Source organism: Manacus candei, unplaced genomic scaffold (assembly GCF_025592945.1).
Source record: "Manacus candei isolate 608988 ecotype Guabito, Panama unplaced genomic scaffold, ASM2559294v1 h1tg000015l, whole genome shotgun sequence".
Taxonomy (NCBI): domain Eukaryota; kingdom Metazoa; phylum Chordata; class Aves; order Passeriformes; family Pipridae; genus Manacus; species Manacus candei.
The window spans coordinates 15,393,261-15,407,159 of record NW_026138063.1 but is presented as its reverse complement, the minus strand read 5'-3'; the positions used below and the strand labels follow the sequence as shown (position 1 = coordinate 15,407,159).

General features: G+C 37.6%; 1 protein-coding gene across 4 annotated transcripts in view; it reads right to left on the bottom strand.

The window, feature by feature from the left end:
- GK5 (glycerol kinase 5) overlaps positions 1–13,899 on the bottom strand; it is a 29,796-nt gene that overhangs the window by 9,887 nt on the left and 6,010 nt on the right. For all 4 annotated transcript variants that reach the window (XM_051782051.1, XM_051782050.1, XM_051782052.1 and 1 more), the window contains 10 exons: positions 11,236–11,311; positions 10,702–10,795; positions 9,616–9,747; positions 8,186–8,261; positions 7,538–7,599; positions 7,376–7,449; positions 6,976–7,036; positions 5,724–5,850; positions 3,035–3,139; positions 598–683 (listed from right to left, as the gene is read on the bottom strand). In XM_051782051.1, the coding sequence (XP_051638011.1) occupies positions 598–683; positions 3,035–3,139; positions 5,724–5,850; positions 6,976–7,036; positions 7,376–7,449; positions 7,538–7,599; positions 8,186–8,261; positions 9,616–9,747; positions 10,702–10,795; positions 11,236–11,311 (893 nt within the window). The remainder of the gene's footprint in view (positions 1–597; positions 684–3,034; positions 3,140–5,723; positions 5,851–6,975; positions 7,037–7,375; positions 7,450–7,537; positions 7,600–8,185; positions 8,262–9,615; positions 9,748–10,701; positions 10,796–11,235; positions 11,312–13,899) is intronic.

Genomic DNA, 13,899 nt, shown 5'->3' with positions numbered 1-13,899 from the left:
GGAATGATTAAAATGAGTATGGTAGACAAGTGAAGATTTAAAAAAACCTCAAAAAACTTTTAGAAACATACAGACATGAGGTAATTCAAACCAATCAATCACTGAGACTTCTAAGAGAGATGTTTATCCTACTGAGTTTGATCATTCCCAGGAGAAGTGTCTAAACATTATCTTCATTTTTCATAACACCAGGAATTGCAATCTTGCTCATTGTTTGTAAATATTCTGATGAATTGCAACGTACATCTTGAGAAAAGGCAGAATAAAATGCAGTGCTCAGAAGTATTGTCTCAGTGATGGCCCTGCAGGAGGCAGAAAAGCTACGGGATCAGTTTTTGTCTCTGCAGGCACTGCCTATGTTCCTGGGGGCAAATCATTCAGTTTATCTGTCCTTCACTAATTTTCCTATTTGGTAGGGTTTTTCTCAAGGGGAGGATGTGTTTAAGCATTCTGACAATGGTCTTCATACATGGTGATAAGCGACAGACAGTAAGAACCTGAGTAGTACAGAATAAATACTGTGATAGGATGTAAATTATTACATTTAAACATGTAAAAGTTGAAGTTTTAACTGGGTTAGTAAATTAATAATTTTACCTGAAGACCTGGAATGAAACAAACGCCTTGAGAATCAGCAATACTCTGTGCCATTTCTGCTGTTTCATCTACATTGGTGAAAAGATCTGTAAGGATGCATAAGTTGTGTGCTTTTATTACATTGACTTCAATTTCTTCATTTTGTCTTGCTAAGAGACAGAAATCTAGAGTTTGACTACTGCCTTTTGTAATATTCTCAGACTACATGTTCTAAGGTAAATGAGCACTTCTCCTCTATTTCTTGTCCATCAGTCACATTAAAAAACCCAAACTATTCAGATGAAGGCTAAACTCAAAAGGATCCTCTCACACCTCTTGTGCTGTAGCCTTTTAATCTTCACATCCTGTAAGAGGTCATTATATTTCCAAATGGACAGAAATGGGAACTGAGATTGGTAACAGTGGCACCCTAAGAGTGCTAAAACCTTAAATTCACAACACATGAGATGCTTTTCTCCCCAAAAAGATATTCTTATTGTCAGCCCAACTACCAAGCAATTACAGAGAAAGTCCTTAATATCCATATTTTATCACCACTCTTAGTATCTTTACAAGTGACTGACACATAAATAAGGTAATCACTTATCACATCACCTCTTGGATAGACCTACTTTTATTCTCTGTCCAGCCAGAAATTTTCTTTCATAACTCTACTGACACTCCTCTTTAGCTTGTTCTTCACCCACCATTCTTGTACCAACACCAATCTTCATAATTTTAACTAATAATGCCCTTATGTGGCCACATAACATGTTTTCACAAAAGACTAGAGGTCTTCTGCACATGAGATCTATTGCTTTTTCTTGTCAAAAAAGTGAATTCTCCTATTAAAGATAAATTAGGTTAATCTAGCTAAACTTACCTTTGAAAAACCCATCCTAGTAACTTATCAGGAGTTTCAATTTACCTTTGTAACCTTCATGAATCTGATTGAAAACTTTGGATTGTACTGTGCTCAAACTAATAAACCCAAATCACATCTTTTCCTTCTTGTTGTCTTTGCTGTTACTGAATTATAAAAATAGTACCTCTACACAAGGACAGAAAAAGAAAAAATTAAGGCTGACTTCATGTTGAAATTCCACATACTACTACTTCTAAATCCTTAGAAGTGATATGATCACACTAAAAGAAATTAAACTAAGTCTGCCTTGCTGCAGAAATTCCTAATTCCAAACCTTTACCACTATTATGTCTCATCTTCATCCATGGTGAGCCTCACCACCCTTACTGAGGCTTACCTCATGTTTTGGCCCAATTCCTTCTTAGAGCAAAAGTTTTACCATTCTCTAAAGCTGATAGAAGTCTCTGAATTCTGCTTCTCTGCAATAATATTTTCAGAAAATAAAGGTCTTACTTGTTACAGTGTTTAAAGCAGCATGCCTTTTTTAATCTCCCTCTAAAACTTCCCTTTTTTTTTTTCTGTGATAGCAACTGTAGGTCATGACCATTTTACTACTGACTAGCTAGAAATCCTTCATACTGTGCATACACCAATAAAATCCATTTTAAGTATGGATAAGTTTGATATGGATAAGTATATATTTTAACTAACAGCTGAGTCTACAGTGCTGAACTGAGTCATTTCCTCAAAAGCCTCGTGGCTGTTGCTCTCCAGGCTTAGTCAAATGTTGGATGACAAAGACCTGAGGACCAACCTGAGTCACATTTAGCCCTCAAGGGCACATACCAGAGAACATAAATGCACCATATGAACCAAAAGCTGACAATTTCAAGAAATAGGAAATTTTGTGGGGAGCTACACTTCAGGAAAACCTTTCCCAGACAATCTTTCCTTGCATCTTAGTAAAAATGTACTAAGTTTCTAAGTAAGCCAAGTAAATTTCTAATTAATACACTCAAAACAGTTGTCCTATAAACAACCAGTAGTCAGCTACTACAGAGCTATTATTTTCTTAGTCTTTCATTAAACTGGTATGCAAAGCCCTTCATTACATAATAATACCAGCCAACAGGCACATTACCTCTATGTGAAGCAACACTGACAGCACCAACTTCTCCATGTTATTTTCATATAAATCAAGCCTGTTATTAACTCTGAGATGTGTAGCTTGAGACCTCTCAAAAGCATTGCAGCAAGTGCTTGTGGAATCAGGAAGTTTGTCGTGCTCAAGAGAAAGCAAGGAGTTAAATGTTTCAGGAAGATAAAAGCCTCCATAGGTAGGAGAGTCTGAGGCAGAGACTGAAGAGGAGATGATTGTACAAACCAAACTCCAACTCCCTGCAGCAGACACATCCAGCACAGAACCTAAGACACTGCATTTTTGCTGCCCAAAGCACGTGGGCTGGTTTCTTCAGTTATGAATTACTCAATTATTCAATTATGAATAATAAAACCAAGTCCAGTAACATAACTATGAACCTGTAAAAAAGTTTCTTAAGCGGTTATATATTTTACCCTCTATAAAGAACTTACCTATATCCTGAGCCCACTTTATGGCAGTGCCAATGTCCGAAATAGTGCCTTCAGTTAAGTAAACAACTTCTTTCCCAATCTTCCAACCAATCAGTGGATAAAGACCTTCATTATTTTCCATGAAAGAAAGCCACTTAGTTAAACTAAATATTTCCAGAAAAACATATACAAGCATTAACCACAATAAGACCAAACAAAAAAACCCATTTATTCAATCCCTTTGCAGAATTGAAGCTAAAAAAAAAGTCAGCAATAGAGGTTAAGTATATTGTTTGAAAATTTAGTGATGGGATTACAAGAGACTTGAGCAACAGGTTGTTGGACCAAAGTTAACAAAAAAAAAAAATCAATATCAAAATACAAAAAAACCCCCTTTAAACTGAAGAGCTATCTGTACTTACTTTTATTTTTTATATGATAAGAGATTGTGAATACCTATAAATTTATCAATGTTTTCCTATTTAAGTCCATCCAATTTTCCCCAAGGGATTCTAAAAAGTCAGACTCTTTTCCCCCCAAAACAAAAAGCATCTTTCAAAGAGCTGACTGCTTGAAGGTACTATTACATTAGGAATAAATAATAGCCAATAATAAGGATAAACCTGACCATTTGTTCTCCCCTTTGCTCCCTGCCAGATATCTTGAAACCTTATCAATGAAAAGCAAGACTACTTAGAACAGACAGTGTGAACACAAAGACCTTCTCACTTGATATCTGTTTGAATAAGAACACAGCACAGAAGTCCAGCAGAGCACTGTTTTTAATGCTAAAGCAAAAAGACTTGGTGATGCAGGTTGCACACGTCTTGGCAACACTGAAAAAATCAGACCAGCAGAAATGCAGCAGAAGAATCTAGGGATTCTCTCTGCTTTCTCAAAGTGACTTTGCTGATAGATGTGTTCCTCACAGAATCATCCCTGGTTTGCTTGCCTGTGTCCAAGAGAGTTGCATGGTAGCACTAGTGCAGTTCCAGAAATTTGGTTACTGCTGGAGGCACTCTGGTGCTTACAATATAAACCAATATAAACCTATCAGCAGCATCTATTTAGATTACAGTTTGTATTTGTCTCTTGAAAGGGAAAAAGTGACATACACATCTCCAGACCATTGGTACAGGTGTGCCTTACGATCTTTCTTTTTCACCAAAGATAAAGCCACAATGAAAAAAGAGCAAAAAATTAGTTGAGCCAAAAGGTCTAAAGAAAGGCAGCTAATTAGGGACAGAGAAGTCCATCCATCAGGTGACCTTCCTGAAGATGCTCTCACCAGAGTCTCCAGTAGTGTAAAATAATCCTGCCTCTAGGCAATGGATCCATATGACACTCAGCATGACCAGAGTTACTAAGAACCATCAGACTGCCAGAGGGACAGCTTTTACATCTGTACAACATGACTCCAGCACTGAATTGTGACAAGTGCTGTTCTTGAAGGAACTACATTATTTCTGGTTTTTTTTTAAACTGTCATATATAAGAGATAAATGTAGACCAGAAAGTAGAACAGCAGCTAATGAACAGCTTGCACAAAGATGCTGTAGGGATTAATCCTGCAGTCTTAAATACATATGTCAACTTTAAAGATTGAACACATTACATTTAATGCCCAGGGCACTGAGAAAGCCAGGTACTTAATTTGTCCTACTAACTGTCCCCATGACTGCCAAAGACATAGGGAAAATCATTTTAGCATAAGTATCAGCCTAAAGCAGTAGAAGTTTCACAGCACTGCCTTAGAAGATTTTAACTTCTATCAGATCACAGCTAAGTATTTCCTTAAAACAAAACAGAATGGAAAAACCTTACAGCATGGTTTTTGCTATTAGATTTCCACAGACTACATATGTATGATTTCCTAATGACATGATTAATTAGCCTAAAATCATTAGCATTCATAGGGAATTCTATGTCTATGCTATTCAGTTCTGACACATCTCATTTATTTGCCAAGGTCCTTCAAGACTTGAGCTGGTAAAAGACTCCTTAGCACATTGCTGTCCTCCTTCCCAGCCCCACCCATCCCACTTTAAGTTGCAGACTTACCAAAATTAGTAACTCTTTAAAAATATGACAGACAGAGAGAGCTTGTGTGGGCAAATTTACTTCAGTATCATCTGTTGCTCTCTTGACAAACAGCCACCTCTGACAAATTAACAAGCTTGACAGACCACAAATGTTCAGAACAATGAGGTTTTAAACACTAGAAGCATGTTGACCATTTCTAGTGTTTTAAAAGAAAACTAATAACTGTTAATCCTGCATTATCTCACTGCAGGTAATTTGATGCATAAGGTCTCAAGGGCAGGAACTTGATCTACTGCAACTTTTTGATGTGAAAAGCCAGAGGACCAATCCCTCTTTTCTTCATTCTTCTACTGTATAATACTGCTATCAAGAACAGGTGAAGAAAAAAAAAAAGAGGGAGGGATGCAGGTAGCAGACATAATTACTAGTGATGTTCTTAAGTTCTCTTCCTGAGAAGCATATTTCAGGATAACCAGGATGTGTATTTCTAAATAAAAATTTCCACAGTCTTGTGGACCAGCACTCCCAAGCTGGTTTGTTACAGCTAAAGATAGAAGGAAAAGCACAGCCCTATTTTATCCCTTCATGTACCCTCATCATTAACAGCTATCAAGGAAAAGCTGAGTGTGTCAAATACTCTAAAACCAAATTTCACTGTCTTACTTACTTCTCTGTGATGCAAAGAGACGCTCTCCAGTATTCACATTCCAGAAACCTCCCGTTCCCATTGTCAGTTTAACATCTCCTGGGTGGAAGCAGCATTCTCCAAACATAGCTGACTGCTGATCAGCTACCTGCCAGAGCAACCAAAACAATGGGACAAGTTAGCTGTCAACCACCAACCTGCAATGCTGCCAGATTTAAAATTATCATTTCAAATGGTTCAGAGTTCTGAATAGAAGTAACTGTTCAGAAAGGAACTGAGCATTCAGAGAGGATTCATACACAATTTCTTAAGTATTTGCAGGCCATTCCAACAGTCAGACTTATCACAAGCACCAAATTACAGCAGGTTTGGACACAACAGGAATGTCTGTAGCATTGCCTGCAATGCTGAAAAATGTTACGGAAACAAAAGCAATATTTTATGTTTTAATGTTTGACAAGGATAAATGGGGCATTTGCAATCCCAGAGAGCACAACAGAATAGCTTGGCTTGAATTCTTCTTTCTCCAAATAGAAAGCTGAAGTTTTGAGGTCTTGCCTTCCTTTTTCTCAGATAACCCTCCTGTACCAAATTATTCCATGCTCAATTTTTCAACAACAATAATGGTTATTAAATGTATTTACTTACGTTTTTGCCTTGGTGAAACAGGAAATTTACAAATGAATTTAGTCTACAGTTCTTTAAAAATAGCAGGAGAAATTCAAATTATCTAGGTGACAGTTTTTTCACTTAGCTCAATTCAAGCAGATTTTGCTACAAGTCATCACTTTAGAAAAATAATGAGGTTTTCTTTTCCAAATTCTAACTACTGAGGCAAGAACATGTTATTTGCCACTTATTTTTAGTCGGAAAAAAAAACCATATAAAAGGGACCACAAGTAGATCTATTAAAAAATACTCTTACATTTGTACAGTCTTACTGAAGTCAAGCCAGAGTGGACTCTGTTGCACAACCCTGTGTAGAATAACTGATTTTAAGCCAGAGACACACACATTACCAGAGCTTAGAGTCCTACATTCAGTGCTTAACCATTTGGTCCCTAACCTTAATGAACCTCAACCTCTAAAAATCCCTTCCCCTTCCTCTCTCTTCCTTTTTCCCTAAGGGTGTAAACTGAGTTTTTGGATAAAAATTCACCAACCAATTCTAGCGTAGTTAAGTCATAGCAAAGGAAGTAAGTACCAAATCAAAGCCACATAAATAGTGTAGGTAGAAATATACAGATTAAAGTAAGAAAACATTTTCACTCACCAGTGCCATTATTGGAATAGGTACCCCAAATATTTCAGAGTCAGTTGATCCAAAGTTGAAGCTTAAAACAAATGTTATGGAGAAACATCACAATACTAAATTGAACTTTTTCTTAAAATGAAATCTAGGTACACAAGGCCTGAGTCTGCACCACATCTGAAAGGTGATGCTACTGATTTATTTTAAAGAAAACATTAATACTATCACTAACTACTGTCAGAAACACTGACAGTAAAAATAAAGTTTTAGACTTCATATATTTCTACATAAAGTATAACTGCATACACAAATAACTTTGTGTACCTGCATATAACTTGGTCTGTGCAGATTATGTAGTATTTTTATAAAGGCAATTAATTTAACAGTTATCATATTCTTTTAATTATGTCTTCATAGTTACCTCGTGTCTTTCACTGGTGGATAAATAGACTTTGGAAGAGAAAGCAGATTACATAAAGTGGGGCTCCAACATTTCTGAAACAAAACAGAAAAAGTAAAAATGTCAGCAATCCTCTCAGAAGCACAATAAATAGCAACAACTTTTTCCCAGAACAGCACATACCATAAAGGGTTCAAAAATGCCTGTAGAACTGGCACTGGAATAATCTGTAGCATACACAGAACCTACCACGGAAAAAAAACAGAACAAAGTAAGACTTGTAGATATTCAGACATTTAAGAGTTTTTTTTAAACATCTCATTGGCTCCCATCAAATATAAACTGAGTGTGTGTGAGCAAAATCACAATGGCAATAATGACCTTATTGCCTCTCATGAACCTGGATAGAAGAGCCAACACACCCCACACCAACTGCATCACCCTCAATCATAATCCATCTGATTGCTCAGCATTAGCCCTCAGGACAGAAACTTGTAATTCTTTCACATTTGTAACAATTCTTCGGTTTTTTGCTTTCACAGCTACTTTTCTTCAATCAACACCAATTAGTTCTGTTAGTCCTCTTTAAATCCCATACTCTTAAAAGGTTGATTACATTGAATAATTATTTCCCTTCCAGGCAGGGCCCAAAGAATATTTAATTTAGGGGTTTTTTAACAGTCAATACATTAAAATATTTATCAATTATCAAAAAGCACAAATTGCAAAAAAAATATTTGAATTCTAGGATATATAAATGACAAGTCATGAACATTATCTCTTAGATTCCAGTGCATTTTATTAATATTTAAGAGAAACTGTAACATTCACCTTTAGTCAATCTATACAGTAACCATGTGTCAATTGTCCCAAAGCAGCAGTTGTTTTTTTTGGCAGCTTCTTCAGCCTAGGAAAAAATACACATACAAACAAAAAGTATTTAGAACTGGATATAATAAAGAGAAACATATTTCCTAATTCCTTTTATCATTTTCTTCATGGTTAATGAGAAAATATTTTTATTGTTTATGACTTCTGTAAGGAGTTCAAAATGTTATTTTCCTTAGGATCTTATTCCCCTTTAAAATGGGAAATTAGGGTTTCATCTAATTTCCACTAAATGATAATGTTTACAACTACAGAATTCATAAGCAGACATACGAACTAATTCTCTCAAAACATGACTGAATACATGGCTTTTATCAAGAGCCATAATCTTCTGAGCTTCTTGGTTTGATAGTCACATATTTTAATTATCAGTGCCTGAAAAAATGTGGGAGAATGTTCATCTCACACAGAAGACTCAGCAGCTGTGTGACTTTCCCTTTTATAATCCTCCAGATTCACACCTCACGTTTTCAACAGGTCCAACAAAAACATGCCTGTAAGAAATTATACTTGACCTTCTCAATAGTTAGCTTTGGGACAGTCAAAACTCAAAAGACTCTGGGGTTTCTTTACATTGGATAGAAAATGGATAATAACAATTTTCTTTTAAAAATTACTTGAAAATTAGCATAGAACATACGATGACTGAAGTTATAAATGCTATAGGTAGAAACAGGGAAAATGGCACAGATTAGAGCAATGAGTATAGCAACAAATAGCTCAGGGCTCATTAGGCCATTGGATTATTCCAGCATAACTTATTTTATGTGCATTTTCTAATTCACACTATAACAAAATGCAAACCAAATAATATATGATATTATTTGTGAGATGCTGCAAAGTGCTGGGATAATGCAGAGTGGAAAGATAAGAGTGCCTGTAGAAAATAAATACAATTGTCATGCAAAACTAGAGTGCAAATAGCTTTACAACAAAGTAAAATTACTAATTCTACTAATTGTATAATTATATCAAGTGAAATAAGGTGATTTGATTATGTTTCTTATGTCTGAAGAAAGCTTTTTTACTACTACATATTTCCTGAATCAGAGGAAAAAGCTGTATGAATACAAGTCACTATTTAGGAGGACAGGCTTTGAACATTAACACAGATGAAAGTCTTTCTGGTTCTTCTGAGGAGAAGAACAAGACAAACCTGAAGAAATTACAGCCAACAGTCACAGAATCATAGAATGGTTTGGGTTGGAAGGGACCTTAAAGATCATCTACTTGCAACCTCCCTGCCATGGGCAGGGACACCTTTCCCCAGACGAGGTTGCTCAAAACCCCATCCAACCTGGCCTTGAACACCTCCAAGTCACCTGCCACTATCATCACTTGAGAAAGCTGTTGTTGTTCCCTTTCCAGCTTACCTCAGGTATGTTTTTAAAAACCCATGACAACTTCATAGAAGTTTGTTGTGTTGAAAAAGTAAGAAAACTTGGTGCCAAATATCGATCGTTCCCAGTCAAGAAATGAAGCACTGTAAAGATAACATGGATTACCTGTTTCAAAAGAAAACAGTTACTTAATGTTTAATCTCGCCCTTTAAAGGTTTCTGATCAATTATCTTTAAAGGATGACAACACAGGTGAAAGCTGTTGATTTAGAAAGCTAAAACTCTGTTAGAGTATCCTTGTGTAGGATCAAGCAGGGATCTTAAATCAACAGATAGCCTTCCTGCAGCACACACCACAGGAAAGAGCAGCTGCACTAAAGTCTGGTTTTCCAAGTTCTGCTGGAACACAGACACTTCTCTGCACTACCAACACTGGTCACCTACATGAGCACAATGCCTGATGTGGCTGACAGCTTTACACACTTATTCCAGTGAAAGTTCTAGGCTCGATCATGACAATAGATTTAGCAAAATTTAATCATTAATCAAGCGTTCAAAAAGGAAATAAGTGGCAAACCCAAGCATTTAATTTCCTATGGTGAGTGTGCTAGTTAGTTTCCACTTGGAGGAAAAGTAACTTCTGTTTTTCCAATTGGAGTAAAGTTTTGTCTTCTACAGGTATGAAGCACAAGCCATGAGCAGCATAAAATACACCTTCTACAGGTAATCTGAGCAAAGAGTACGTGAAAAAAAAGCACTCAAGAAGAGAAAAAGCCCAAAACACTGCCAACCAAGAACTACCCATCAACATGCAAAAACTGTGCTGTAGCAGTGTTAACATGCAACATTTTAATATAACAAGAGACTAAAAAGTAACAAAATGAATATTAGACCTATAGGTATCTTTTCCCATAATTAATTACCTGCAGGCTATCAGTAGTGCATTTGTTTTCTTGGCACTATCTTCCATGCTAATATTGCTCAGTTAAACGGTTTTAGGCTACAGCACCTCACATTACCATGTGAACAGGACTTATATACTTATATACTGCCCTTATTTGTTATAAAAATGAGACAGCTCTAATATATCCAAGCTGTATCTAGATTAGCAGAGTTTTACCTTCAGCAGAAGGGACTTATTCCAGGAACGCACAAGTTCAGCACTTCTTATGTCTTGCCAACTTATGAAATTATGAAAAGGTTTCTCTGTCCTCCTGAAAAACAGTATTTGGACATTTCCCCTTTAAAACTACAGAACACAGACTGCCCAAAAAATTCAACAACATTCACCATTTCCAATCAGGACAATTGACACTGGGTCAATTCCCAAAATAAGTGCATATCCTCCTGGTGGATTCAAGGAGTTACTAGGTAGGCACACAGACATTTGGAGTGCTAGACTTCTCACCAAAAATAAAAAATAATTATGTGTCCAGCTCTTCCAAAGCATTAAGAACAAAAAGGCCATACACTTGCAAACTGTTCTGAACTGTGTAAGGTGTGGCTGTGCAAACACAAGGGAACGTGAGTGACTGACATTTTTTACTTTCAGGTTGTGACTTAACACAGTTCAACATTTCTACAGCCTGCTCCCATCCAGCCCATGAATGTAAACCAACACAAAATCATTTGAAACAACACACAATATACATACTTGTGCCATGTAATGAAAGTTCCTCTCTGTGTGGAGATGCCAAGACCAGCAATTTGCCCCATGTGAAGCCCTGCAGCTAAAAACCAAAAACAAATAATAAAAAAAAAAAGCATTTATTTGAAGAAACAAACAAAAATACAGCTTCTTCAATATAATTATAAAAATCTATGGAATACTTAGGAAATTAACAGCTAAAGAGAATATAAATCTCTACAGGCTGCCCAATTAAGTGGCTAGAGCAGTGAAATGTTAGAGAACTCTGAGTCAGACAACTGATTCCAAAGCAGATAAACAAACCTATGTATTTACTAAAAGCAGTTGTGGCACACTGACTCTTTCTGCCTCCTGAAAGGCCTGTTGATACTCTACATGAATAATCCCAGAGACAGGCAGGCAGATTGCATAAACCTATATAATGAATTAAAATGTGCATTTCACATGGATGGATGCAAAAGAAAGCACAAACAGAAGTACCTTTACACTTACAAAAAGAATTTTCATAAAGAAACAAAACTAGATTGATCCTGTAGGCAGTAAAGAGATTAATGTCAATATGGCCTGATTTTTTACATCACTTTGATAATGACGTGTCTCACTTTAAATATTTCTTAAGCAACCTTTCAAAATTCCTAAGAACAAATTGGCTTAAACCATATACCACTGAATGCAAAGTATACTTCAATATCAGAAGTACAAAAGTGTACATTTGGGTACACATCAACTTTGCTGTTAAATTTTACCTTCAGATAACTCTTATAGAACATTTTTTCTAATATATATAACTGTAAATAATTAAATATGTCCACAGCTATTTTCGTAGCAGCTCTAGTCAGCTTGCTAAGCACCTCCATGCACGCTTCCAGAAGCAAAATTACATGAAGGGAATATACATTAAGAAATTCCACTTAAATGACAGACTACCTATTCTGTCCTAAGTACTGTTACTCTGAGGGGCTCTCAATGCAGCTACTTGAACAAATCACAGGTTAAGTATGTCTTGCTCATACAAGTTCTCATGTCAGCTTTCCCATCCAAAGTTACATTTGTGTGAGCCTATCCTGGAGACTCTACACCTGCCATCCTCAGTGACAATCACAGGGAAAGGGCACATCCTGTGCAGCCCAACTCTACTTGTGCTTCTGCACCTTCCTGTGTCCTGGCCCTTGCATTCCTGCAGGCAGTGCTATCAAGCCCTCAGTCAGCTGAAAGTTAAACCAGTGCTTTCGCAAGGCAACCTGCTCCACCTGCCTGCACAAGTGCTGCTGGTGGCAGGAGTGTATGGGAGGAGGACCTGGGAGTGGGTGGCTTGAGAACAGCAGCATTTCTTTTCCAGGCAAAGCCACAGGAGTGCTACCACAGCTCACTACAGATTAGTGGCATGTGTTACTCCTCCCCATCTCCACAACCTGCATGCTCCCATCGCTTTCCCTGTGTCAGCTATCATGCTCTCTAGATACCTACAGGAGTGGAGTGAAATTCTATCAAAGAGAAAAACAAACCAGAAGACAAACATGGATATTTTTCAGCTAAGCTGTCTTTTGGATGAAGTACCAGAGTAAGAGAGGGGGGTGGGACTGCGCAGCCAAAAGTTTCCACCTTTAGGTAGGACTGGAGTACCTCAGCTCACCCGCCTGCACATGGAATCACATGTTTAGCTTCACAAGCCCTGCAAACCCAAGTGGAGCTGTGCCTTCCTCCTGCTTCCAGTCAGTCATTCCTTCCCCTGGTACCACACCCTCTCTTGCACCAGCACAAACACTGGTGAAGCTCTGCTGGCATAAACAACCGGACAGTGACTTGATTCAGGAAGCTGCTCTAGACTTGAAACAATCCTGTAAAGAGAAGGGTGGGACTGCTTCTTTTGACAGCAGTGTGAGGTCAGAAATGACTTAAAAATGACCTAAAAATGACTTGCTGACAGTACACACAGCTTGGCCACAAGATAACCTTCCCCTTTTAAAACTAGCTGAAAAATCTTGCTTCCTGATTTGCCTCACAGAATGGGAGTGAAGGAAGACAGTAAGGTCTTTGAGGGTTGAGGTGGCATTGCTATTCTCGTGACATAACAGTTGTGGCTGCTGAGAAAACAAACCAAGAGCCCAAAATAATCAGCTTACACCTGGTGATGGTTACTTTCCCTGTTCCCTAGGCAGCCTTCCAAAGGAAGAGACAAGCAGTTTTGGCTTGAGCCAGAGCAACGCTTGGAGACCAAACTGCAAGAGGGGCTGAATGGGAGGAACTTAAAGCAGTGGATGCAAGAGTGTGATGTACACACACAGGCCAAGGTAGCTGAGGCATGTGGGAGAGCTGGGGTGCAGCTGACAGGTTCACACATCAGCGTGGCAACAAAGGCGATCCATGCTGGATTGTAGAACACTGGAGCTGGATTAATGTGAAAGCTATGGGAGTTGCAGAGAGCAAGAGTAGAGTTAGAGTAGCATTCAGAAAAGGGGGGAAAAACCCACATCAGAAGTTTGGCAAAAAAGGGAGTTGTGTGCATTTAGTGTGTGGAGTACTAGGAAATTTTAGGCTAAAGTACAAATAGAAAAGAAGAGTAATACAGAAACTGGATGGTAAGAACTGTCCGTAATTTGAATGGGAAAAGTGGGAACATCAGGTCGTAATGGAGGAAGTACAACCCTGCAGCATCCTGAGTTTATGCTC